General features: G+C 28.2%; 2 protein-coding genes and 1 long non-coding RNA gene across 8 annotated transcripts; 2 read left to right on the top strand and 1 right to left on the bottom strand.

Moving 5' to 3' along the window:
- Window positions 1-4431: 4431 nt before the first annotated feature.
- LOC114194771 (uncharacterized) lies at window positions 4432-10470 on the top strand. Its single transcript, XR_003606440.2, has 4 exons — window positions 4432-4639; window positions 4747-6683; window positions 7051-9801; window positions 10064-10470. It is a non-coding gene; the product is annotated as an uncharacterized LOC114194771 (long non-coding RNA).
- Window positions 10471-14684: 4214 nt separating this feature from the next.
- LOC114193890 (Sec14p-like phosphatidylinositol transfer family protein) lies at window positions 14685-17139 on the top strand. Of its 2 annotated transcripts, XM_028083865.2 has the most exons (6): window positions 14685-14881; window positions 15039-15163; window positions 15346-15522; window positions 15854-15952; window positions 16226-16471; window positions 16568-17139. In XM_028083865.2, exons 1-6 carry the CDS (start codon window positions 14872-14874, stop codon window positions 16856-16858), a joined length of 948 nt encoding a protein of 315 aa, XP_027939666.1. In that variant the 5' UTR covers window positions 14685-14871; the 3' UTR covers window positions 16859-17139. The 2 variants fall into 2 exon arrangements, with proteins under 2 accessions (XP_027939666.1, XP_027939667.1); XM_028083866.2 differs by lacking the exon at window positions 15854-15952.
- A 50-nt stretch (window positions 17140-17189) lies between these two features.
- LOC114193891 (Erythronate-4-phosphate dehydrogenase family protein) lies at window positions 17190-20210 on the bottom strand. Of its 5 annotated transcripts, none has more exons than XM_028083868.2 (3): window positions 20143-20210; window positions 18844-19636; window positions 17190-17720 (listed from the first exon to the last, which is right to left on the bottom strand). In XM_028083868.2, the coding sequence occupies exons 2-3, from the start codon at window positions 19543-19545 to the stop codon at window positions 17484-17486; spliced, it is 939 nt and encodes a 312-aa protein (XP_027939669.1). In that variant the 5' UTR covers window positions 19546-19636; window positions 20143-20210; the 3' UTR covers window positions 17190-17483. The 5 variants fall into 5 exon arrangements, with proteins under 5 accessions (XP_027939669.1, XP_027939668.1, XP_027939671.1 ...); XM_028083867.2 differs by having other exon boundaries at window positions 18844-19659; window positions 20143-20189; XM_028083870.2 differs by lacking the exon at window positions 20143-20210 and adding an exon at window positions 20046-20113.
- Between the last annotated feature and the right edge of the window lie 7084 nt (window positions 20211-27294).

Here is a 27294-nt window from a genome sequence, read left to right as displayed (position 1 = left end):
ATACTTGAATTTTCGTTGTGATTTTGTTTAGTCTGACACCCAATTTTAAAAAAATCATTAATGTTTGCTGTGATTTTGTAAAAGTAACTATTAATTTTTAAAAATTTAATAAATAATTAAATTGTAAAGGGTAAAGTTGAAATTATGAGATGTTGACACAAAAAAGAGAACCCATTTTATATGTAGTTATAGATTTTTGAAAATTAATTTCAGCTGTGCTTATCTAAAAATCAAGTACTTATACAAGTAAATTGACATATGCACTGTTATAAAATAGAAAAAAGTGCAATTGATTAACTTTAAATGTTTAAAATTTTTTAGATATTGAGAAATGCTAGAATAATAATGTTAAATATAAAGAATAATAATTCAATGAGTGTTAATATAAGCACTCATTGTAATAATAATAATAATATAAATGTAAATATAAATATGTAAATGTAAATTGATAAGTGTTTATATTATTTTGACATATGAATTTGCTACTTAAAATGCATAAATTTTTTGTAGTTTTTAGTAAATCAAATGCTTTTAGTTTGTAAATACAAAAAAAATGGTAATTATAATTAATTATTTGTGAATTTATGGTAAAAAATAAGCACTTGTATATGAATATAAGAATTGATGAAATGGATTGTGAATATTTGAAATGCGATCACTAGAAGAGCCGTTAAACTTTAGAGAAAACTCTCAAGAGAGGGAAAACTTAATCAAACTAAATCTGAAAAACTAGAGTGTCAAGATGAGAAGTTTATTCACAAAAAAATAAAATAAAAAATAAGGAAGGAAACCTCAGAGTTGAGCACCCGAAACTAGTGCTAAGTGCTAACGTGTTTCTCTATATATATAAAGCTCGTGTCTAGGCTTAAGCATTGAGCGAATGAGCAGTTTTAGGAGAGAATATTGAGTATGGACATAGTATCGGAAATTTGTGAGGCTAAAGAGATGTTGTTCATATTGTAAACATTGTACAATTAGTTGTTGATGGATTTCATTGCAACATAACACTTATCATGAGTAGTTGAACTTCCCTCAGATTGATTTAATGAAACAATATATTTCACATTACTCTCTTTTCATTTGTGCAATCATATTTAGATGTTTCTGTTTTCCGTTAATTTAGGAATTCAACAGCTGAACTAACTGATTCAAAACAAATAGTGTAAGTTACTAGGCATAAAATTGCATGTTGGCCCCACAAATTTGACTCATAATGTAGGTATTGAGCATACCTTATGCCAAGAAATTAGGTAATTTATTTAAGACTTAGATACATACTATAAGAGAAATTCTTGATTCTTGACCTTCCTGAACAAGGAAAGTAATATCAATAATTAAATGACAAAAAGGTTGATTCATCCTAACTTAAGTTACAATATAATCTTACCACGAGGAATCTTTGTAAGGTTATTTGGAACTTTGTTTTAATCTATCCAACATATTTGAACAATAAATTATATGTTATTTTATAAACTAAAAATGTTTTGTATCTGAAATAGTTTCTAAAATAAATAAAAAAAAAACTAAAATAATCCTTACCACAAATAAAAAGTATAGAATTGAGTCTTTAATTTAAAAATTATTACATCAATTGCCTTACAAATATATAATGTTTCTTTTTTTATTTCTTCTTACTTTTCACTTTTTTTTTCATAGTAAATAATAAAGTTACGTATAAATCTGATCAATCTGGAAAATGAAATAAGAAAGAATCATATAAATAAATTCTAAATAAGTAATGGATCAAATATTTCACAATTTTTTTTTGTTAAATTAGTCTTTTGGTCCCTCTTTTTGTCATGAAATTTCACTTTGGTCCTCAAATTTTTCGCTGTCTCAATTTGGTCTTCATTTTCTTAAAAATGACTCAACTTGGTTTCATTGTTAACTTTGACCAAACGGTGTTAAAGTCAACGTCACGTGTCAATTTCTGGGTTTTTTTTTAATATTTTTTATTTTTGACACGTGTCACTTCACATTTGTGTCACGTGTCAAAGTGACTCAATTTGGTCCCTATATTTGTTTTTAGTTTCAATTTAGTTTCAATCTTTGTAAAAATGAAACAATATTGTTTTTCCTTAAATTGATACTAAATTTACTTTTTTATAAATTTTATAGTGATATTCTTACTAAAATTAATGTTTTTATTAAATATTTCTATAAATATTTTAAATTAACTTTAAATTCTACACAAAACATTAGACTTTGATTTTGTTTTGAACTTGAAATTTAGTTCTTAAATTTATGTGTGACAAGTTATTTGATTTTTAATTTTTACTAAGTTTCTATAATATGATGCACCTGATGCCTTTACATATGATGACAAAATTGTTAACTTTTGAAATTAAGTTTGGGGTTTAACTTTGTTTAATAATAAAACTAAAAAAAAACTTATTTAAAAATATTTCTACAAATATTTAATAAAAATGTCAATTTTATTAAGAATATTACCATAAATTGTATACAAAGATTAAATTGAGTCTTAATCTAAGGAGGGCAATATTGCTTCATTTTTACAAAAATTAAGACTAAATTGAAACTAAAAACAAATATAAGGACCAAATTGAGTCACTTTGACACATGACACAAATGTGAAGTGACACGTGTCAAAAAAATAAAAAAATAAAAAAATAAAATTTAAAAAAACCAAAAATTGACACGTGACGTTGAATTAACACCGTCTAGTCAAAGTTAACGGTAAAGACCAAATTGAGTCATTTTTAAGAAAATGATGACCAAATTAAGACCAAAAGAGTAACCAAACTGAAATTTCATGACAAATAGAATGACCAAAAGAGTAATTTAACATTTTTTTAAATAGATATTACATCACTTGCATTGAAACTAAAACAAATAATAAAGATAAATATTTACTCGCCGAAGATGATGATATTTTGAAAATTTTCGTTACAATATGTTTGTCAATTATTAAGAAAATGTAAATGATAGATAACACGATAAATCAAACTTGTAACAGAAGTTAATAAAATTTTTAATCTCGTGTTAAAAAAAAAAACAGATTAACTTAAAGGATGTCTGACTTTAAAGTTAAAAGAAAATTATTTTAAAAAATATATAAAAAAAGAATAAAGTAAGTAGACATCATATTGTACGAGGACTAATAATTAAATTTATCCAAGGAAATAAATTCGGGAATACAGTGTACTTAATAAAATTAAACAACTTAAGTGTAAATAGTTGCACCAAATTAAATTAAGAATCTATGAGATCTATATAATATATTAATTATTTTGAAAATAAGTGAAAACTAGTATTTACAAAAATATATGATATTTTATGATATATGATTATATTTACCTGGATCAATAGACAATGTTAAATAATGTGGTCCAATTAATTTTATCTTCAAAAAGATTATAAAATATTCTAACATATATGTATCGATATTCACATATGAATGATAATTATAACAAATTTTGATAGTTTGATTATTTCTTAATATTTTTTTATATCAAATATTTGGTATATAGAATAAAGTGTCACATTATTATTATTATTGTTATTATTTAATCAAGGTAAGTTGTTATTTTATTGATATTAGTTAATATTACATTACATGTCTTACCACATTTATCACATGGATCTAAGATTCAAAATGTCCTATAAATATATCTAGTATTTCCAAGGAATACTCATCCTCTTGTGCTCATTTTCTTTTATTCTAAAAGATTTAAATTCTCTTGTTGACCTGGGTGAGTGTAATATTTTGCAGGTGGATCTTTTCTATCTACTTAACGTCAAAGAGTCTTTTGCAAGTGGATATTTTCGATCTACGTCTACGCTAGATATTTATCTTGTCTATACAAAGATCTACATTATCAATTCCGGTAAGTACAATGATAACAACAAAGTTCATGGTTAATAGTTATATGTTAATGTATACATGATATCTTCGTATCTGAAAAAATTATAAATATGTTACATGAAAAATACAATAATCTCATAATTTTTTTATTGAGTTGGGAGTCTTTTGACACTTTTTAAAATTACATTTAATAGCATCAAAATTACACATTTCTAAAATTATATTGTTTAAAAAGGAATTTAAACATATTTATTATTATTTACTTAGAATATTATTCTATATGAAAGTAAAAAAAATGTTCTACAACCGATTTTGTAAAGACCCCGTCCAAGGCCCAACAAACAGAATCGGCCCATAAACAATGTATCCGCGACCCAATTACAAATATCCAAAACCGACATATAAAAAACGTGTCAAGAATATCTACGTCATCGAGAACCTTCTTTTCTTTGTGACCGCAAATACCTTACCCAACCGAACCAAGAACCCGCCGATTCGGCATTTCTTTTAACGCAACGAACTCATCTAATCTGCACCATTGGATTAATCAGTTTCAAATAAATCACAGCCGTTGATCTTCTTCAGATTCTTCTATATAAAACGATCCCAACGCTTCGTTATCCCATTCCACTGCCCACGTGAGTGCCCTCGGCTTCTTCTGCGTGACTCATCAAACCCTCGTTTTCATCGCCTAAAGTCAAATTCTTCGTTCTGGTATGGCCGATCAAACCTTGTTCTGCTTTTTAGGGTTCGTTAAGTGCAGGTTCTGTCGCTTCAATTTCGACGGAGGCGAAGGAGATTAGTTTTACACAGGCAAGTAATCGCTTAATTCGACCCTTAATTTAATTAGGTACGGTAGATTAGGAGTACTTGTGCGAATTTTATGTAATTTTTAATCGGTTATGGTTTTGTGTTGTTAGGTTTCGGAGATGCCGGTGTTGATCGTGGCTATTCTGTGGTGGATGTTGATGGTCACTTTTCAAAAGACTCAACTGACTAATTATCGCGAGATTCATCGTGCAACGTTGGTTGTGTGCCTTCCGGATAATCGACAATCAATCCGCTCCTCCTGAATCGGTATTATGTCGAATTCGTGGCTGGTCAGGTATCGTGCGCGGAACCAACCTACGAGATCTCGGGATTTTCCATCCGATTCGCGATTACATGGATCTTCTACAACCACTAAGAGGTATATCAATAAAGGATCGAGTGGATTCGGAGTTTGAGATTTTTTGTAAAAGAATTGATTGCTCTGGCTTAAGGTATTTTGATTGGGCTGATTCTTGATGGGACTAATACCGGAACAGGTTGTATTGGTAAGATCGTTTAGGTATTTCATGTGGTTTTCGGATCTGGTTGATATACTTGGAGGTATGTTTGCGAGGGGTGTGTGTAAGTCATTGTTCTGATGTTAGCTCTTGTTAATGGACCTTTGCCATGTCAGGTGCGCTTGTATGGCAGGTCCGAAAAGCTTTAATAAAATGGTTATAATTTTTTTGTCTGGGGAAGGGAAGGTATCGGGGGTTTTATTTTAGTTTTTTCCCCGATTCTTTTCCCTCTCCCCGTGGTGTCGTGTTTTCCCCTTTCCCTTTCTCCCTTAATCTCTCTTCTCCGCCCTCTGAATTTTTATATATTCTGGTTCGCTTACCGCGTAACGGCTCAACAAAACGACAAAACGATTGGCTACTCGGCAAAGGTACATAACACTTTAATTTAGTTTAATTTCGTTGTTTATGAATTTACCCTTCAATTTTACAATATCCAATTAATAGGGTTGTTTCATTTAATCGTAATTAAAATTTAAGGCATGGCTACAATTTATGCATATTTCAACTATTTCTTGACAGTATGTTCTACAATTTCGCAAATAAATTATTTGTTTAAACATATATACTCTGCCATATTGTGATTTGTAATTTACATCAATGGAATTGATTTGAAGGGGGTTTGTAATAAATTAATGACTAATAAGAAATTGCTAAACTTTATAGAAGGAGATTTGGACAATATAACTTGCACCTTTCAGTTCTGTGGTTTTATAAACGTTAACTTGATTTATTAAAGGTAATTTATTAAACTGAGGCATAGCATGATTTTTAATATTTGTTCCAAATTTATATATTATTCAACAATTGAATCAAGGTGGCTTTGGATTTACATTAAAATGATCTGCAAATGTTTCTATTATTCTTTGTTGAGCGCTCATGCATATCAACAACTAGTTCAGCAATTGAATCAAAGTGCCTTTGGATTTACGGTATAATAATTTGCGAATGTTTATATTTTTTGTTGAGTGCACATGCACATCAACTACTTCATTCATATCAGATGCGGTGCTTAATCAATTGTTTCATTGTTTTTAGCACACACACACACAAATTTTTTTAACTTATCTCTTTATAAATAACAGTCAATATAGTAGAATCCTGCATGTATTATGATAGTCTCTTTGGTTAGGGTGATGGCTTACTGCAATAGTATAATGGAGCTATTATTGATAAACATTTGTACTTAGTTCTTTAAAGGATCATTGGGATTTTGATGTACTTTTATGTGTCAAAAGTCTGCCATGGTACCCGAGGCAGTGATTACAGATTGCTGTAAATAGCTGTACCTAGTATAGCTTTAAGGTTCCTTATGTCTGCAGTATTCTGGTTTGGATCAGCATCGATATTGGCCATTGTCGAGGACTGTGCCACTGGCCTTACATGTTCCTTTGGAGTCTAGATAGTATTTGAAAAGAAGTTTGAGATCATGCGGAGGATGAAAGTACGTGCTAGTCTGTTTTTGCGAAGCGGAGAAGGACCTTCAGACATGGAAGAAATGTGTGTTGATCTCGGACCATTACATGTTATGGGTATGGATATAGTTTTGTCCTTCCTGAATTCTCTTGTTGGAATTTCGAAGTAACTTGCATGCATACTTACAATTTGGTTTTGTTTATTGGATTGCATTGTATAAATGGTTAGTTTTAGGTCATGTGTCGATTTTTGTTTGGAATTTTCTGTTCTTCCTTAGCACACAGTTGTTTAAATTAAACATCAAATTATGACATTCTCTTGCATATTTGTAATTTTCTTGGAACTTCAGGTAGAATTTGTTGGGCACAATTAAACAATTAAGTATTTGATTAGTATCTCCACATGGCTTATGATTAACAATTGATGCTCTTATTGGTGATTGAATTTGCATTTGTTCTAACATGATTTGTGCTCTATTTGCAGGTTAGATAATAATCCTCATTCAATTGAAAATTTCGATCCACGTCGAGGCTATTTTATCAAGAGATTTGACTTTGGTGCTTCATCAAATGATGCTGGATCAACAACAAGCCACAGTGCATTATAATCAAACGATTGTTTTATGTCCGGTCACGTAACGTCGACGTTATCGGTCACGTCTTTTATATTTGACGACATCTTAGGGGATCTGTATGTTGTTGACGAAATCTGAAGTTGGTGGTTGTTCTCAACTTCTCATAGCCTTGGTCATTGTTATTGAAAAATTCGTCGTTGTTCTGTAGTCTTGGGAAAAATATTTGTCTCTGGTTTGTTCTCTACTCCATTCTTTAAAACTATGAACATGCTAAAACAGTTTTTTCCAGCTATTTTTGTAGATGTTTTCATGCAGAGATATTTTGGTGCATTTTGGCCGTTGCAGGCTAATTAGTGATTTCATCTATCATTATCCCGCTACTTATTGTTATTAGTTTTGGTTTTTTACTACCCTTGTTTCACAACATATTGGTTATCAGAATTCGGTTTCGTCGTTATATTTTGGGAATCAAATTTTGTGGGAACCTGTCGAACAGGATCCCAGGTCTAACCTGTTCCGCAGCCCACCACACCAAAACATGATGGGTGAACGCGAACAAAGGCCAATAGCCATAATAGCCTAACGGTTGACCGGTCACAAAGGACACTTGAGACAGAGCCCTCTTAACGAAGGGTACCTCAAATACATTCGTCCCTAATGTTGTGATGGATTATCAGGATGATCATCCTGGTTTGTAAGTTATTGGATCGAATATAGTTTCGATAAATACTAATTAATACTCAGGGAGGACCATATGCACAATGTTGTTTGTATTTTCTATAATCTGAAATTGAATATTCTTATAGCATACTCTTTAATGTTTCGTAGTCTTCTATACATACATAATTGCTGCATTTTAAATACGGTATTTTAGTAATTTACTGTATTTTTAATTTTGAACAATATTGAAATTGTTCATAGGTGTGTTCATTGGTCCTCATAATTTGGGGTTTTAATGTTTGTGTGCTCGACAAGTGTATAATTACTTTTAGAACAACCGTTTTATGGAAGTAGTTTGTTACTTATTTTGAGTAGTTTAACTACTGATTTTAACTTCTCATCCTGCTCCTTAATTTCTCCTAATTGCTTGTTTTTATTCATTTCGAAAATCTTTTTTCTTTATTTGTCTTTTGACAACTAAATACTTAATTTCATGAAGTATTGTACAATTTTTTGGCTTATAAACTTGGTATGCAACCTTGTGAACGATACAATGGATCCACTAGCTCGAATTGGAACGAGCGCCCAATTGCTGTTGCATATGGGGGAGGTTGGTGGTTCGAATCCACCTGGATCCGCCAACACACGTGACATTAAAATTTACTCGCGTTATTTTAGAACAATATAAATAGAGAAAAGTAGCTTATGAGTTTAATACATTCAATTGGGTTTAAGTCTCCAAGAAAACTGATGAAATCCATTTAGTTATTCATATTGCATCAGTTGAAAATCTGACTGGATAAGATATTGAGATATTCATCTTGAGAAAAATTTTGTATGTTTTGATTTATAATTATTTGTTTGGTCTGTTCTGTTAAATATTATTTCTTTTTGTGACAGCTTTGCACATCTTATTTCCTTTGAATTTTGATGAAATCCAGAGACTACTTGGCTGATAGGATGTCAATTTTTAACAGTTGAAGGGTTTGGCGACTGATGCGTGTGTGGAGATACACTGGCTGGTCCTCTCTACCTTGGAAAGTAATCAGGTTTAGATTTTTGTGGAATTAGATTTCTGAGCAATTATACTTCTGGAGTTGGCATTGATAAATGTTAGGTTCACTCGCTTCTTTAGTAATGTATATCATCTCAGACTCATTAAAAATTATGAGATTTATGTAGATTTTACGTTCTTTTGATAAGTTTCTTTATGATTTTGAATATCTAAAAACACCTAATGTCTACCCCTTTCTAGAGAGTAGTGGGACTTGAATACCAAAACATGTTGTGGAGTTGGGGATATAAGTTTGCTCATGCAACCAGTTGACAGTGGCTTGCGACCCCATTTAAAACTTGCATTTTAGTCGACTTCTGGTATCAGTCACATTTCCATTAGTTTAATCAAGACATCGTTGAAGAGAGTCCTCACGGTACATAGTTCTTAGGACATTGAGACTAAAAAACTAAAATAATAGGGATTCTATATTTCATAATTTTTTTAGATTGGATATCTATTTTTCCAATTCAGATTTTGTACCAATCGAAACACTTCATTTTTCTTTTGATCCCGTTCTACATCTCTGTAGATTATTTTAGACTGAATCAAATCCCCTTAGCTCCGAGGCAACGATAGCACGACACTGAGCTTCCACGTTTTCTTGTTATCGTTGTAAGTTTTTTTTATAAACTCTGTTTCTGTTCGGATACATAAATCGTTGTAAGTTTTTTTTATAAACTCTGTTTCTGTTCGGATACATAAATCTTCGTTTCCCGTGAAAAACCTTGCATGTTTTTGCTCATCTCTTAATTTTCAAGACTCATTCTGGACAAGTGGAAATTGTGATGGGTTTTTAGTTTTCAAGACCTGGAAGGAACAAAAGAAATTTTCTTTTTCAGACAATTCACTGCGGAAATTTCAGTAGCAGATTATGCTACAACATGTGAGGCTTGCATCAGATGACACCTGCAAACAAGAAGTTTCCTATATTTTCATCAAAAGGGTATGATTATGATTGCATGGACCAAATTCGCGTTTCTCTGTTACAAATTTTAGTTTTTTCATTACGGTATTTGGCTGCTCAAGATAAATTTCAATTTTAATTTGTATTCTACCCTGCATACTTTTGTACGTTTGTAGGCTTAGAAAATTTTGATACTTTTTATCTTAATTTCTGATTAAGTTTTTGGTATTCTGAGCCTATATCAATATGAGGGTATAGACTTGTGTGTTGATTTTCGTTATTGGATTGCCATTTTTCATAGGTGCTATGGAGCTTTCAGTAAAGTATTCAATTTTTCTTTCAAGTGACGCCTGAAGGTTTGTGTCAATTTTTTCTGTTTACGGTTTAATTTTCTTAAGAGGTGGAGGAACTCTTTGAAATAGAAGAATACGAGGCTGAATAGTTGTTACTGGTTTGAAAGCTACAAGTTTGAGTTGAAAAGTTGAAACTGATGACAGTTCCAAATGATAAACTATTAGAACAGGCTCAAGATGAAAGAGATTCATTGCAAGTGTTGTGATATTCTCATTGCAAGTTGTAAATTATATATATTTGAACTTGAAAAGATTGCAAAGTAAAGCAACTTCATGAAAGAGGATGTCTTTAGGGTATAAAATACTGTCACACTCTAATTTAGTTTTTAATAAATTTGTAATTTTTAAAGATAAATTAGTTTTTTTTTTATATATATATTTGGTACGTACTTTTAGAACTGGACACAATTTTTGTTTCATCTTCTAAATTTGATTGCACGTTTATGAGTGGATAGATTGTATTTTTAAAAATCCAATTCAAAATTTCAACTCAAGCTAAATAAGTGGGTTAAAATTAAATTTAAATTCGTATTTTCTTCTTGTAAAAATATAATTTAAATTTTATAGATCGAAAATGTGGAAAATTGGATTACATCTTAAAACTAACTCTATACTTTTTAAAGCAAAATAGTTTGAATGTTTATAAATTGGTTTACCAACAATTTAAAAATTAGTTCTGAATTCAAAATAAATTAAAATTAATACATGTTTCCAAAAAATACTTTAGAATGAAATTTGTTGAAATATTTGATATTTTATAGAATATACTATTAATTGACAGTTTAAAAAGAAACTAGTTCATTTTTAAATTTAGTATATGTTTTGTATAGATTTAGGTACAATGTTTGGTACATGTATTGGATCTGAGTCACATAATTTCTAAAGCAAAGCAAACAGTGCATTACTCAAACGTTTAATGTTGAAATTTGAGAATTTAAGATATATCAATTGCTATATTTTAGTACAAAAATATAAATCAATGTAAACATTATATATATATATATATATATATATATATATATATTGATATTTCCTAAACAAGATAATTCAGTTAGGTCTATTCAAAAACTTTTGAACAGGTTTTCGTTTTTAGCAAAGAAAATGTAGTAAGCTTTATTAAGAGTTGAAAAAACGAACAAATGAAAAAAAAAAAAATTCATATTTCCACATTAAATAAAAAAATGCAACACATAATATTATGTGAAATAAAAATTACACTATTGATATACATGTATAATTTTTTTTATTTTCTTTTGTCATTGTATTACTAATAATTGTAAAATTGAATTAAGAGAAGTATGCATAAAAGACGCATTTTATAGAGATGTTTCAAGCTAAATATCATAATATTTTTGAAAAAAGTGATTATATCATATCACACATTATTAGGTTAAATAAAATTTGGTATCCGCTAATATTTGTTATCTTATATTAAGATATTTTAGCTTTCCAACTATTTTTTTAAAAGCGGTATTAAATCAACTTCCAAATATTCAAATTTAAATATGTAAATTTGTATCTCAATCCAATTATTTAAATTTCTTTTAATGTAAATTCAAACTTACTTTCAATCTACATATCATTTGGGTTTATATGATTGATTTAGTAATAGAAAAGAAAATTCAATTTTAAGAAAAAAATTTGTATTCCTACCTCAAACATTTTTAATGCATTCTTCTTTTTTTTTTTAAATATGTTTTTGTCTTTCAAGTTTAAGTGAATTTTGAAATTAATTCTTTTTTGAAATTTTATACCAATTTAGTCATTTATCTTTAAAAATGTGTAGATTTAGTTCTTCTTACCTAATTTTGTTAAGTTTATTTGACATTTTAAACACGTTTTATGATAATATTTGAGTTAACATTAAAGCGAAAATGTGTTAAAAGATGTAAACAATTCAAATACTATCATAAAAGGTACTTTAAATGTCATATAAATTTAACACAATTTGGTTAAAAGGATTAAATTTGACTAAATTTACATATTTTTAAAAATAAAAGACTATATTGATCAAAAATTTAAAAAAAAGACTAATTCTAAATTTATTTAAACGTAGGGACCAAAATATATTTAACTTTTTGTAAGAATGGTGAGGAGTGAAGTTGGTCATTGATATGATGGTGCAGTTGGAAGATGAACTTTCCATGCCATTGTGTGTGAAAAACACAAATGTAAAACAAAAAGCAGTTGGAAAAGTTGGCTAGAAAGTAAGAAAAAAACCAAAAACAAAAGGTGTAGCAGTTAAAAATATTGACCATTTTAAAAACAAGTTTAGATTTTTATAGAATAACATAATTAAAAGAACTTAGAAGTCAATAGTTTTCGTTTTTTTTTATCCAAAATATCAAAAAGTCAGTAGTTAATATATATATATATATATATATATATATATATATATATGGATAAATTAAACTCACAAACTCTCTCATCTTTATTTCTAAATTTATCAAATCAATTTTATATATTTTAAACATTAGTGCAGATTGAATTCACAGTCTCTTTACGATCTCTCTTTCAACTTTATCACAATAATTTTGAATGAAAAAAACAATAATATTTATATATTTTGAATTATTTATATAAAATCAATATTCTTAAATCACATCAAAGAATGACCCAATAATTCTTCCTAGAAATGATTAATTTTATTTTTTAATTAGAAAAATATTTCAAATTATGTTTAGATTATAGTGTTGAAAGATTTGTACACAGATATTTATATATAGTGGTTGGAATTTTATCATAGTTGCCCATGTTTTTCGAAAGTGGAAGTGTCGCTATATACATGCATTCAATTTAACCTAACTTTTATTATTGTCCTTTTAAGAAGTTGCCGACTACCAAGGACATGCAACCTATGATGCAACAACTCCTCAAACAAACTAACCACAAGTTTAATTAAATTTTAAGTATTTTATAATTTGTGGTACTTTTATTAAAAAAGAAAATTCTTTTATTGAGTTTCAAACATATTTTTTATTTTTATTTGAATATATAACCACTTTATTACGTGTAAACATGATATTTTTATTTTAAATATCTTTTTAATATATTTTAAAATATAAAATTAAGATATAGTATCTGAACGATAAAAAAAATCTAACTAAGAATCCAAATTTAAAGAAATATACAAAAAATTTAATAAAAAATTCAAATTAAAAAAAAAACACAAAAAAAATCTAACAAAAAATTCAAATTCAAAGAAAAATACCATAATTTGTTAAAGTAGACCTAAGATTTATTGTTTTAAATTTCTTCCATGTCATGGGTATTTGAAACGGTGTTTCTTCTAGCAACGTAAAATCTAAACCAAACAGCGTATAATGGACGTTGATTATTTTTCACGTCTAAAACTGGTCAAAAATTGTGATAAATAGGAGAATTTCTTACCCTTTTGCCAATTTTCTCAAAATTCACGAAATTCAAAACCTACCATTAAAAACATCTAGAATGTGAAGAATGGTTCAGCCAAGTAAAAGTCATTAATTGTCAAAACCAGTTATTATGTTATTAAATGCATTTTTCTTTTCATTTTTATCTTCTCAAATTTAATCCCACATTTCATTTACATAACTAATAATGAATATAAATATTTTCTCTTAGTGTTTATATGTCGTTAAAATTGTAAACTATTATGTTTATCTCACAATTAATTAAAATTTTATACTTTGAGAATATCTCGAGATTTTACCAGAAAGAATAAAAAGAAGTAATTAGGTAGTTTAAATAAACACACAATTCTATTTTACTTTTAGGGTTTGATCGTAAATAATTGGTTACCTTACAAATTATTCCTCATTTGTTCATTTTACTATTTAAAAGCATTAATTACTTTTAAAGATTTAGGACGTTTAATAGATTTATATACATATATGTTTAATATCTTCTTCGTGTAACCTTATTTATTACCTTTTCGTTTTATTGTTTGCTTAACAGAAAAAAATATTAAAGGCTCTTAAAATTTTTGAAGACTTTAATATTTAAATATTTCTTAGTTAATGCTTTTTAAGATCTTATATAATTACTCTTTTATTTCTGGTTACCAACTTAACAGATGGGTCTTGTAGATGTAATTTTTTTTTTCTACAATCAGTTGGTAAAAGAAAACAAAATCTTTTATGATAATTATTATTCAAGTAAACCCATAACTCGTAATTAAAGAAAAACGTAAAAGGTTAAATATTTAGATGGAAAACAATAATTACACCTATTTTATTTATATTAATCAATGTAAATTATATGAATCGCTTTAAAATTTCGTAAAATTATATCGTTATTTTATATTATCTTAACAGGTTTCAGTGGATGAATTTGACTACTTAGTAAAAGAGATTGTAATTTAGACTTTACAAAATAAAGTACAGAATCGAATATATTTAGCTAAATATAAAATAAAATGTAACTATAACAGTTGATTTTATATTATAATCAATGGTTACTAAAATAGTTTTTTATTGTCAGTCAAATCTTTTTGAAATAATTAAAAAAATATTATCGTTGAAATAAAGAATTAATACAAATTTGACGAAACTGCACACATAATATATAGTCAATTATTTATGCTTTGTTATTATTACAGTGTCCTTTGTTTTTGTTTTCTTTCATACACACACTTATCACACTTCTCTTCTCTCCTCACATTGCTCAGTGTTGTGAAGATCTTCTGGGTTCTTCTGAATTATTTTGTCTTCTTGTGAAGAACAAGTCCATGCTTACCTAATCAACGACAACCATAGAATGGATGAAAACATAGTTTATGTTTAAAGGTTGTGTTTCTGTTATTGTCACTGTGTTTGTGCTGTGTACTTATTATGTTCCATTGATGGATCTGTTGCCACGAGGAGAAAAAAATTGTTTGTAGGATTCATGTGTTTCTTATTAATTTATTCTTGTTGTGTGTTGTTTGGTATTTTTCATTCTTAGAGATAGGAATTGGCTGTGAAAAACAAGAATTTTTTTCCGAGGAATCTTCAGTTGCCATGTTTCATCGTTGGAGCAATTCTCCTCAGCAAGACCAAGAAAGCAGCGAGCTTCATGCTGAATCAAAGGTGTGTTGGTTTTTGTTTTGTGATGTTATGTTTTGTTTTGGAGAAGTTTAGGTTGGTTGATTCTCGTCTTCCAGAGGGTCATATATGAAAAGACTTTAGGGATCACAGAAACTGTGTTTCTGGTGTTTTGTTGAGTAAGAATCTTGGTGCTGATTATTCATGTTCAAAATTTCTGCAAGCAGATCAAGGAGCTGAAGGGTGAAATTGGACCCTTATCAGGTCACAGTTTGATATATTGCACTGATGCATGTTTGAAGAGATATTTGGAAGCTCGAAACTGGAATGTAGACAAGTCCAAGAAGATGTTGGGGGAGACTCTGAAGTGGAGATCAACATATAAACCAGAGGAAATTCGCTGGGTAAGTTCTGGCTTAGCTTCTAGTTTCCAAATTTGAGTTGAATCTAATTTTGGTTAGTGAATTAACAAAAAAAGTCATTCTGATTTTTCAAATTTGAAAAGAAAAAGAGCCCTTAGTTTAGTGCTTAGGATCTGAAAACTTCTTTGTCAAATTTAAGAGTCTGAAATATTCTGAAGAACTAAAAACATAATCAAGTGTTCTGGGATATTTTGGTATATATATATATAAATATATATATATATATATATATATATATATATATATATATATATATATATATATATATATATATATGTGATCTAAAAGGCCTTATGGTAATGTTATTTGTCAGCAAGAGGTTGCAATGGAAGGGGAGACTGGGAAAATGTACAGAGCAAGTTTTCGTGATAGACAAGGAAGATCTGTTCTTATTCTGAGACCAGGAATGCAGGTATAATGGTTTGGATATGGAGATATTTAGTTAATCAGTTTCAGGTTAAGCTATTCACTTTGTTTCTATAATTATGGCATTTAAAGTTAATCCATATACTAGAAAACCACTAGCTTCAAAGACAACTACAAATTTGAGGGTGATAGAAAAACATATTCAGAGACTGTATGGTACTTACAGGAACCAATTGAATAGTTTTGACCTTGGTTAAGGTATTATTTCTCAGAGCTTGGTGGCTGTAGAATCTGAAACTTTTTTATGTGTTGCGTGTAGAACACTAATTCAATGGAGAATCAGATGCGGCATTTTGTGTATATGTTGGAAAACGCCTTGCTTGATCTTCCACCGGGTGAAGAACAAATGGCATGGTTGATAGACTTCACTGGCTGGTCAATAACCAACAATGTTCCCTTGAAATCAGCCAGAGAGACCATCAACATTTTGCAGAATCATTACCCTGAGAGACTTGCCATAGCATTTCTTTACAACCCCCCTAGAGTTTTTGAAGCCTTTTGGAAGGTTTGTGACTTTGTTCTTATTAGTCATGTCATTACCTTATTAGTAATAATTGGCAATAATATTGATTCCATTGATGTTATGCTTTTAATGATGCAGATAGTTAAGTACTTTTTGGATAGCAAGACATTTCAGAAGGTGAAGTTTGTGTACCCAAAGAACAAAGATAGTGTGGAGCTCATGAAGTCCTACTTTGATGAGGAAAACCTTCCCAAAGAACTTGGTGGAAAAAGCACAATGAGTTATAACCACGAGGAGTTCTCCAGATTAATGGTTCAGGATGATTTGAAATGTGCAGCATTTTGGGGATCTGATGAGAAACTCTCAAACCACGTTGCTAATGGGCATTCTGCAGCAGTTTTCAATGAAACTTCACCTGACAAATGTTAAGCTCTGTTTAGATTACCATCTGGGGTGGTGAATGTACGTTGGGAGAACCGTGCTCTTTGTTTAATTTTGGAAGGGTTGGTAGGGTAATCCAAACATACACTTAGTTTTAGTGCAGAAGATATGAATACTATTCATTATACAGTCATTAGTTAAAAAAAAAAATTAGGACTAAGTTGCATCCCCAGTTTAGTTAATTACTGATAAGAGGGATTTAGAGTATATCTAAAAGTTATTTACTGCACAACAGTTCTATATGATATGATAAACTTGTTCCTATTCTAGCAGATGTATACCTGACAATGAAAATGCTGTTCTTCAGAAGAACTAACTATTCAACTACACAAATTTCAAACATCATCCATTTACTGTAGCACAATTTTCTGACGATTTACATGAAAACGCTTGTGCCCCTTACAGCCTATATAAACCACCAAACAATCACACGATGGATGCCATTTCATGGTGGTGACAAAATTTGAGCATCTATGCCCTTCTTTGAAACAAGAACATTCTGTTTAAAGGCTTATGAAACGGGAATGAGTGTACAAAAAAGGGGGAAAAATATTACTGATAGTTTGTTGTTGCCTTTGACCTAAAGAGCATAGATGTTCAAACTCATTAGGGGTCATATGAACCTCCTTTTAAAATTACGAGTAGTTGTTTGGTATGAACGCACTAACAAGCTAACCCCTATTCCAACTCCTACACAGATGCCAAGTCCAATTCCAACACCAACACGTACCCCAGCATTGAACCATGATAGTTCACCATCTTCACCGTCTGCATATGCTGTTCTTTGCCAATACATGCTGCTGTAATCCTCTTCTTGTTCCGTTTTGAAGCTTCTTCTGTAGTCAACATGCTATAAAACAAAACATGGGGTGGTTATAGACAACACACATCATTAGTGCATGGAAATTTTCACCGTCATAATGTATTCTCACTATGGACCAAGTATAATGTTTTACGTGATCAAAAGATATGTTTTCAAATGGAATTCTCACAACATTCAAAGAAAATCAAGGCATGGATCAATGCTTGCGTACTTTAAAGTAAATGTTGCAGAGAAGATGAAACCATAATGAAAAGTCAAGCTCTTAATGTAGATGCTCAAAATTAATGTGGTTGTGTCATAAAAGAAAGGGAAGATTGAATGTTCCGGTGTAATTTGATAAGTCTTTTTGTCAATCCAATTTCGAAATTTACACCATGAGGATGTGTACTGCCTTTTGAGTTTAAGCAAGAAGATTGAATGTAAGCTAAAAAAGAAAAGTTATTATTAAAAAAAAATTATTATTTTGGTTAAAATAATGTTTTTGGTGTCTCGTCTTATTTCTATTTATTTAAGTGGTATTATGGTGTTTTACATCTGAGGGATTAAATTTGATGAAGTTTGGTACAAACAAAAAAGAGAACTAGAGACATCACATTTATGTTGAGAAGTGAATATATTTTACAGATACGATCACAGGTATAAATATGAATAAGAGAATAATTCTGTAGTGTACACTAGTATTGCCAAAAAAATCAGGGAAATAACTATTCCGATATGTTATAGCTAAAAACGGAACAAAAGACAATACAACGTATTCTAGTTATTAACTGCATAATTCAGATCACATTGATTCTTAATAGATTTCCAAGATCAAGTTCTTTGATCATGATTGCTTTCCTTAATTATGAAACCATAATTCTAGGTCAGAATCCAACAGATGGTCATTTAAAAATTAAACCTTTTGTCTCCTCGGAGTTTTGAAAATGAACTGTAAGTGTGTAACCATGCTGTCACATTTCATGAGTTATTTTTCCAAATGAACAGCATATTAGTTTAACAGAATCTTAATACAATACAGACTTTATTCATAGAACCTCATTTATGCCAAATTTTCTATATTATACAGAAACTGTGTCATTTATATGAAATCTTAATCCAAGAAAAACACAGAATTCAAAACATCATGCCAAAAAAGTTTCAGTTCTTTTACCTGCAAATCATGTCCATGATCAGATACATCTTTGTGACATTCAGTAGTTTCGTATTCTGGAATGGCATCCAAGGCACATTTCCTGTTATGCTTCTTTCGGCAATTGAGTTGCAGAGTCTTAGTTAAGATTATAGGTGTTCCCGAGAAGCTGCCAGTGACATAAACCTCAATTTCAGGGCAAGGAAATTCAGTTACACCAACATATTTCCCCTTGAAGAAGCCACAACCAGGTGCCATTTCTGTTTGGCAACTCATACTCCATCTCTTGACACTAGTTTTTGATTCCCCTACAAAACCATTGGTATTAGACATCTCCAGAACCCCAGAGAGAATGCAAAGCTCCTTGTCATAAACCTCAAACTTCATGCTCCCAGTGAAACGTATACTATCTGTATTAACAAAGGTAGCTTCCTCAGATTTCTTATCCACTCTATCCCTTCTCAGAACCGAAGACTCTGCATCACAGTAAATGCTGCTCCTAACACCATTCACCTCCAGAAGGGTATCATGACTGAGAGGAATATGGTGGAGAGAGAGAAACTCCGGGGTGGATTCATCAACCTGAATTCCACTCACTCTCACATAAAACACTCTTAGATCGAACCAAGGTGAGGGTATCATCATGGTGAAGGGTTTATAAGGAGAGTATTTAATGATCTGAAGGCTTCTGTTACCAGCTTCTCCATCATAAGATCCTTCCATATCCACTCACTTCAAAAACCCTCTTATGATTGAAAACATCCTTTGGAAATGGAAGAACCATCAAAGTCTACATCAGATTTCCAATTGAAACCTGCTTCACAATCAGCCGAATACCTGGAATCATCAGACAATTGAACCAACACATGGTGTACAAAATTTAACAAAAACCAAAACTGAAGCACACATATGGCAAAACATGGTATAAAGTTAAAATTTACAGAGACATCGCCTGAAAATAAATAAAACAGAAGAGAACAAGTGAAGATGTAAACTAAATCATTACTCTGAGTAGAAAAAAACAGCAACTGTTGAGTTACAACAAAAGATGAAGAAAGAGGGTGATGAAGTCTGAAATCAAAGAGTTTTATATCTTTCAACTATATCAAATAACACAAACACAGCATCTTCGTTACTAATAGCCAAATCTGTGTTAATGTCAGAAGGAGCATAACCACAAACAAATTCAAAATCCCTTTTTTATTCCATAATTAAACTCTAACCACGAAAAATATTACACATCCCAATCTGAAATCACGATCTAGCAGCATGCTAAGCCACTCATGTTTTAGATGCAATCAAATTCTAAAACTAAAGTACCTGTCAGATCGTTTTCCACCTTTTCGTACAAATCATCTGTGTTCTGCCCCGTGGTTTTTGCCACCTTTATTTGCATAATAATAATAATAATAATAATAATAATAATAAGGATAATAATAATCATAAGGATAATCATAATAATAATATCTACCTCGAGTTCCTTAGAAGCATATGCTGCAACAGTGTTAATATCTTAAGTTAATAAGAAATTATAAACTGTGACGTCGTTTTTGTATGCAGAAAACAAGGATATTAGATTATTTAAGATTATACTTTAATCCACATTTTTCTCGAGTTAATAAGAAATTATTGTTACAACACAAATGATTAGCATGCCATTTATGATAAAGTTTTGATTTCGAATACGGTGGAAAATAATATGATTGAAAGGCAAAAAAAAAACTGAGATTAAAATCTAAATATAGTACTTAAATATAATGCTAAGAGACTACAGTAAAACGATTAATGAGTAAAAATTGGATTAAATATATTTTTTATCTTTAATTTTCAGTGAATTTTGAAATTAATCCATTTTGAAATTTTAGATTAATTTAGTCCTCATTTTTTCGAAATACGTGAATTTAGTCATTTTAATCAAATTTTGTTAGGTTTATTTGATGTATTTAAGATTGTATTTGAGTTGTTTATACTACATTTTTGCTTTAATGTTAAGTCAAATACTATTATGAAACGCGCTTGAAATATCAAATAAACTTAATAAAATTTGATTAAAATGACTAAATTCACTTATTTCGAAAGATGAATGACTAAATTGGTCTAAAATTTTGAAATAAACTAATTCTAAAATTCATTAAAAAGTTAAAGGACAAAAACATATTTAATCCGTAAAAATTTAACTAAAAAGTATAACTTTTTAATATTTAATAAAAAAGTATTAATAATGACTCAATTAAAAATAACTGTATATTTTAAAATTTAATTCAATCATGTTATAATTATATATTTTATGAAGAAATTGAAAAGTATTTGCTACATAATTTTTGTTGAAAATATGAAGAAAGTGATAGAGAAATAGGGTTGTGACACCTGGTTCATCTTATCCGATAAAATCAGATAAATACGAAGAAACTGATTTACAAATAAAGATGTTGGTTGAAAGTGATGTGATGTGATTGTTATTAGGCCAAGTCTTTAGCCTTAGTTTAACCTAATTAAACTTAAACTTGGATCAATCTTATTAAACAATGGTTATGGTTGGATTATGAAATATTTAAATCGATAATATATTAGGTGACGTGCTTTCAAAATCATCGTGTTTTTGTTTAATTTTTGGGTTCACAATATAACTTTAAAAAATGTTATCACTTAAGATTTTTTTTTCTCTTACAGATAATAATATCTACAACAACGTTTATCTTCATTAAATGTTTGAAGTTTTCAATATAAGTGATTATTGTGGTTTTCAAAAATATTTTTGTGCGAAAAGTAAACAGGATTAGAAACACGCTCCTTTTTAAAAAAAGAAAAAGAAAAACATATTCGTTTTCCTTATAAAAGGACTAGTGATATTTTTCAATCAAAGCTCACACAATGCACGCAAGATATTCTTAAAAAGTTATTTTTTGAAAAACGAAATAGAAAAGATTTTGACAATTAGAGTAATTCTCTGTGTTTTTTCTTATTGTAAAAACGATATTACCTATATGTTTTTTCTCTTACTTTTTATTTACTGAAAATTTGGACTTATAAATCATGATTGCCGAAAAACTTTTGTTAGCTCCAGTTATTTCTAAGTGCACCTCTATAATTTTAAAATAACTATTTTATTTTTATAAAAGAGACTTCCGAATTATTTGTTCCGGAAAATTTTTTAGAGTAAGATTTTTCTAAATTTTCAAAACATGATTTTGGGGACACGACTTCTGAAACAGAATCTTTAGAACAAGATTTTTGGAACAAATTTTTCAAAATGAGTTTTCTAAAACGAGTTTTTTAGAACAAAATTTTCAAAATAAGCTTTCAACAACATATATAGTACCTTTCAAAATGAGCATTTCAGAATATATATATATATATATATATATATATATATATATTAATTTTCAGAGTAATTCTCTTCTTTTTCTTTCTCTTAAAGAGTACAGTGGAGGAAGGATATATTTTCTTTTTTTTCTAATAGTATAGGTGTAGTAGTAATATTGGGCATGCAATAAGAAAAAGCTTTATGATTTTTTGTGATCCATTTTTCTGAAGATTTTGAGGCTGAGATCATGTTGTTGGATTTTCACTTTGGGCCCATGGAAAGCCCAAAGGCCCACTAGTAACTGCATAACTAAATTGTAGCTTTCTCATAGATATTGTAAGCATAAGTGATTTTAAAATCTTAATAAAATACAAAAGTATATGATAATATTTTTTTGGGTAAAATGTTATAGATAAGTTATCAACCAATAAAAAATTGATTAGTCCTCTTTTAATGGTTTATTTTTCCAAACATGTTTTTATATTCATAAAGATAAAACTGAGACATTATTCAACAAAAATGACTCTAATCCAGCTTGAATCGACGAGATACTAATAAATATACGAGAAATTTTTTGAGATTTTTTAAACTTGTATTATTAACCGTAGTTAGTTTAGTGATTAAAGTAGAAAATATTAACCAGTATAATTAAGATAAGAGTAAATATTTTAAATTGAGAGAAAATATAATTGGACACATAATATAATATATTAAAGTATATTGTTTTAATACTAGTTAAACAATTTATATTACTATAAAACATGTCATAAAATTTATATAATAAAACCCTAAATTTAGTAGGGCTTAGATTAGAAGGTGTGTGTTGTGACGTATTACATTTATCTTTGAAAAACAATAAAATAAAACAAGAGAAAACAAATGTTTCAAATCAAGTTACTTTACTCAGATAGATCCACAATTATTTTAAATATTTAATTTAGAAAAATGTTCTATTAATCTCCATGTTTCAGTCCAATACCAATCACTTGTCATGATTCATAATGCCACAAAAAATCCATTTAAATATGAAATTAAGAACTAAGTTTAGATTACTCCTTCTTAAATATAGTTAAGATGATATTATTTGTTACATCAATCATAACCATTCTAATTACTAATATATTTTATTTCTTTCACCAAAATATAATTTATACAAAGAACCATGATTTCCTAAATATAATTATGAACTTTTATGATACATACTATCTCACTAATTGCTCGTTAAAATTAAATATTTTACGTCATTCCAAACACTAAAATACGTTATATAATTTTCAAACTTTGTATTTGTTTATTGATTCTTTTTTGCATCTATGAAATATTGGTAGTATTGAAAAAAACATGATGAATTTGATCACTTGTTATTTTTATATGTTTGATAAATGAGTATATTATAAAAAATATATATGAAAACATAAGAGTGACGTTATTACATGTATTGATCAAAGATAAAAAAAAAAAAAAAAAACTTATTTCCATACATGTAAGAATATAAGGAGTAAGGCTTTGAATTTAATTAATTTTATTCAAGCCTCGGTTTTAATGTCAATCGTATCGTAAAGTGTGATTATTACTCTGAATTGGTTTTTTTTTTAATTTATATTAATTGTAGAAGAAAATATTGGATTAAATGCTCTACTAAATCACTACCTAAATATATAGCATTTTAATGTGTGGTTAGGTAAACTAATAAAACATCACCTTCAATATAAATATTGTAAGATAATCATTTTATTATAAGTTTATGTTTCTTATATAGTTATATATAACATTAAATTCTAATTCACATTTGACTCAACTACTATAAAAATTTATTGTTCAACCACACATTAATGGTTTCTTCCTCAGGTGCTAAACCTAACTCAAGAATAAATGGCTTCGTCACACTGTGAAACTTTCTCCACTCACTAAATGCCAACAAAATTGGTGAATGTTGAAAATTGTTAGTTAGGAATATTATTTCATTGGACTTAAGATTGTAAAAAATATACAGAATAAATTATCCTATCTTAGTTAAGAATTTAAATAAACTAGTTTAGATGTATCTACAATAATATATAAAAAGAAATTTTCTTCTTTCTTTTTGTCTATATTTCAAAATTTTAATTTTTTCTTTTAAAATATAATTATTTATTAAATTTTTAAAATTGACCATTATTTTTATAAAATCGTTTATCTCTATTTTTTCTCTTTCTTTTTATTTATCAGTTGTTATTCTCTCATCTTTTCTAATATATTTTACTTTATTTTTAATAAATATAATTTTATTTTATATATTAACTTAATAAAATTACAATATTATTTTTTACTAATATAATATCATACATATTTAAAAAAAATATAATATCATACATATTTAAAAAAAATATAAAGAGAGTGTATAATAGTTAATTAAAAAGAAAAGAAATATGTGTATGAATTATTGAGTGAGGTTATATAATTGGTGAAATAAGATAGAAGAAAATGATGGTAGATAGTTGCACCTCTTTTGCATAAAATCCAAATGCACATGGAAGGGGAAAGATTTTCTCTAGATTCGTATTTCAATGGTCATGATGAATCGGTCCCACCAAAACTTTTACTACAATCTATTATCGACAAAAATTAAATTAAATAAATCAATAGGAATAAAGCATAAAAATGGTTCATTTTTTAAAATAGAAATCGATAAAAAAAAGTTTCAAAGTGTGGAAGATAAAATTGATTAAACTAAAAGATTGATTAAGCTATGAGAAGCTATGAATAAGAAATATAGTAAATAAAGATTGTGAAGTTCTCTGACACCAACCACTACAACTAATGAAAAAACATGGTCTTTCCTTTATTTTTTATCTTTCATTTCATATAGTCCAATCCTTTAAACTTTTTCTATTTATTTTGCTTTGATTTTATGATATTTAGAGTTAGATTTAGATTTTTGATTGCGTACTCTTGAAATCACAATCATCTAATTTAACCTACCATCCCCACAAAATTATACACTAATATAAACACAACAAAGGATTAATATAAAATACACCCTCTTTCAAAATACAACCTAAACATATATATATATATATATATATATATATATATATATATATATATATATATATATATATATAAAGAAAGTATTCAAATTAAAAAACCAAAAATAATTTAATTTCATCACAATATTAATATATAAAAATTAGGTTAAAATACCATTTTGGTCCCAATTTATGTCAAGTTTTGTCAAATAAGTCATAATTTTGGTTTTGTGTTCAAATATGTCTCAATTTTCATTAATTTTATTCAATTGAGTCCTTTTTTGCTAACACCGTTTAAATCATTAACGGTCATGAACAGTGATTATCATGTGTCACTTCGTGATTTTTTTGGATTTATTAATTTATTTTTTTAATTTTTTTTAATTTTTTAAATGTCCATGTTTATTCCAGTAACATGTCACATGTCAAAGTTAATGTTCTGTATTCAATTTGGTCCCTATATTTGTTATTTTTGTTCAATTTAGTCTCAATTTTGTTCCTATTGAAGATGTGACCAAATTTAATTTTTATATAAGTTATAATGATGTGAATTTTAATATATTATATAAAAATATTTAATAAAAACTGTGAATTTTAATATAAAAATTAAATTTGGTTTCAATTTGGAGAGAGACCAAATTGGTTCATGTTAACAAAAATTATGACTAAATTGAACAAAAACAACAAATATATAGACCAAATTAAATATAGAACATTGACTTTGACACGTGGCACGTTGCTGGGTTGACACGTGGACATTTAAAAAAAATTCAAAAAATTCAATAAAATTCAAAAAAGTGCACGAAGTGACACGTAAAAGTCACTGTCCATGACTGTTAGTGATTTAAATGATGTTAGCAAAAAAGAACCAAATTGAACAAAATTAACGAAAATTGGGACCTATTTGAACACAACCAAAGTTATGACTTATTTGACCAAACTTGACAAAAATTAGGACTAAAAAGATATTTTAACCTAAATATTATAAAAACCACACATAAATTTATACATCAAAGATATTTAACAAGTATAATATCAATTGACAACCTTCAAAAGACTTGTATTAGTATGTCTTTTTAGAGATTGACATTTAATACACAAGAATTTATATAATTATTATGAAATTTTATCAACCAAATATTTTCTTAATTAATTCATCTTCTTATTAATGTTCCTTAAGTATATAAGTATTTGATGTTGTCCAACTTTGAGTATACTATCGCTTGTAATAAAAAATAATAATACAAAGTAAGAGAAAATATTTTAAATTTGATGAGTTATGGAGTGTTGTTACTATTGAAATTATTGATAATATATTTTGAAGTGTTTGAATTTAATTAATTGTAATTGTGTTTTCAATGGTTTTAAACATATTTTAATTTATAAGAAAATAAGTTATTTTACTCTTTTTTATAAATATTTATTCAGAGCATAACTATTTATTTTTTATTTATAAATTTTTTTAGGTAAAACTTCACGTTCCTAGATAAAAAATGCTTATTATAGTTTTTCTCTGATAAGTCATTAACAACACTGAAAAAAAGCTATATACCAATAACATAGTGTAGAACAAGAAGTTGCAACACATTTATTTCGAACTTATCTTATCAAATTTTATCACATTCAAGTAAATTGGATAACTCGTCACATTTTTCGCAAATTTATTTTGTCTGTATATTTTAAAATATTGATTTTGTGTTTGTGATTTAATTTTTATGTTTTGGTCTTTCAACAAGAAATATTTTAACATTGTTGTTATAGTTTAACAATGATGACATAGAATTTCATATTAATATTTACCTATATTTTTTTTTATTAATTTCGTGTTTAATTTTTCTCATCGTAACAAAAAAAAAAACTTTCTAATGTATTATTATCGATCAATTTACATATTAATATACCAACATGTTGGTTAAGATTTGAAAGAGTTAGGAAAAAAATACGATTGATTAAGACCTTAAAAGAGAGATATTTGATTAAAATGTTTTCACAAAGATCCCATCTTGTATCTTTATCTATTTATATTATTCGTATTCAATATAGTTCTCTCGTACTAAAAAATTATTGATTAGAGAAAACACTTTATATTAAGAATGTAATTAATTTGTATTGTATACATAATAAACATTATTTTAATACCAACTAATCAGGCTTTATATT

Source organism: Vigna unguiculata, chromosome 8 (assembly GCF_037176805.1).
Source record: "Vigna unguiculata cultivar grain cowpea cultivar isolate G323 ecotype 2 chromosome 8, ASM3717680v1, whole genome shotgun sequence".
NCBI lineage: Eukaryota > Viridiplantae > Streptophyta > Magnoliopsida > Fabales > Fabaceae > Vigna > Vigna unguiculata.
The sequence above is the reverse complement of the archived record's forward strand: the minus strand, read 5'-3'. Positions and strand labels throughout refer to the sequence as shown.

Coding starts and splice junctions, on each gene's coding strand:
- LOC114193890 (XM_028083865.2), top strand. Junction 15,164..15,345: donor AGCTTCATGCTGAATCAAAG/GTGTGTTGGTTT, acceptor TTCTGCAAGCAG/ATCAAGGAGCTGAAGGGTGA. Junction 16,472..16,567: donor TTTTTGAAGCCTTTTGGAAG/GTTTGTGACTTT, acceptor TTAATGATGCAG/ATAGTTAAGTACTTTTTGGA.
- LOC114193891 (XM_028083868.2), bottom strand. CDS start 19,545: ATGGAAGGATCTTATGATGGAGAAGCTGGTAACAGAAGCCTTCAGATC. Junction 17,721..18,843: donor ATCATGGACATGATTTGCAG/GTAAAAGAACTG, acceptor TTTGTTTTATAG/CATGTTGACTACAGAAGAAG.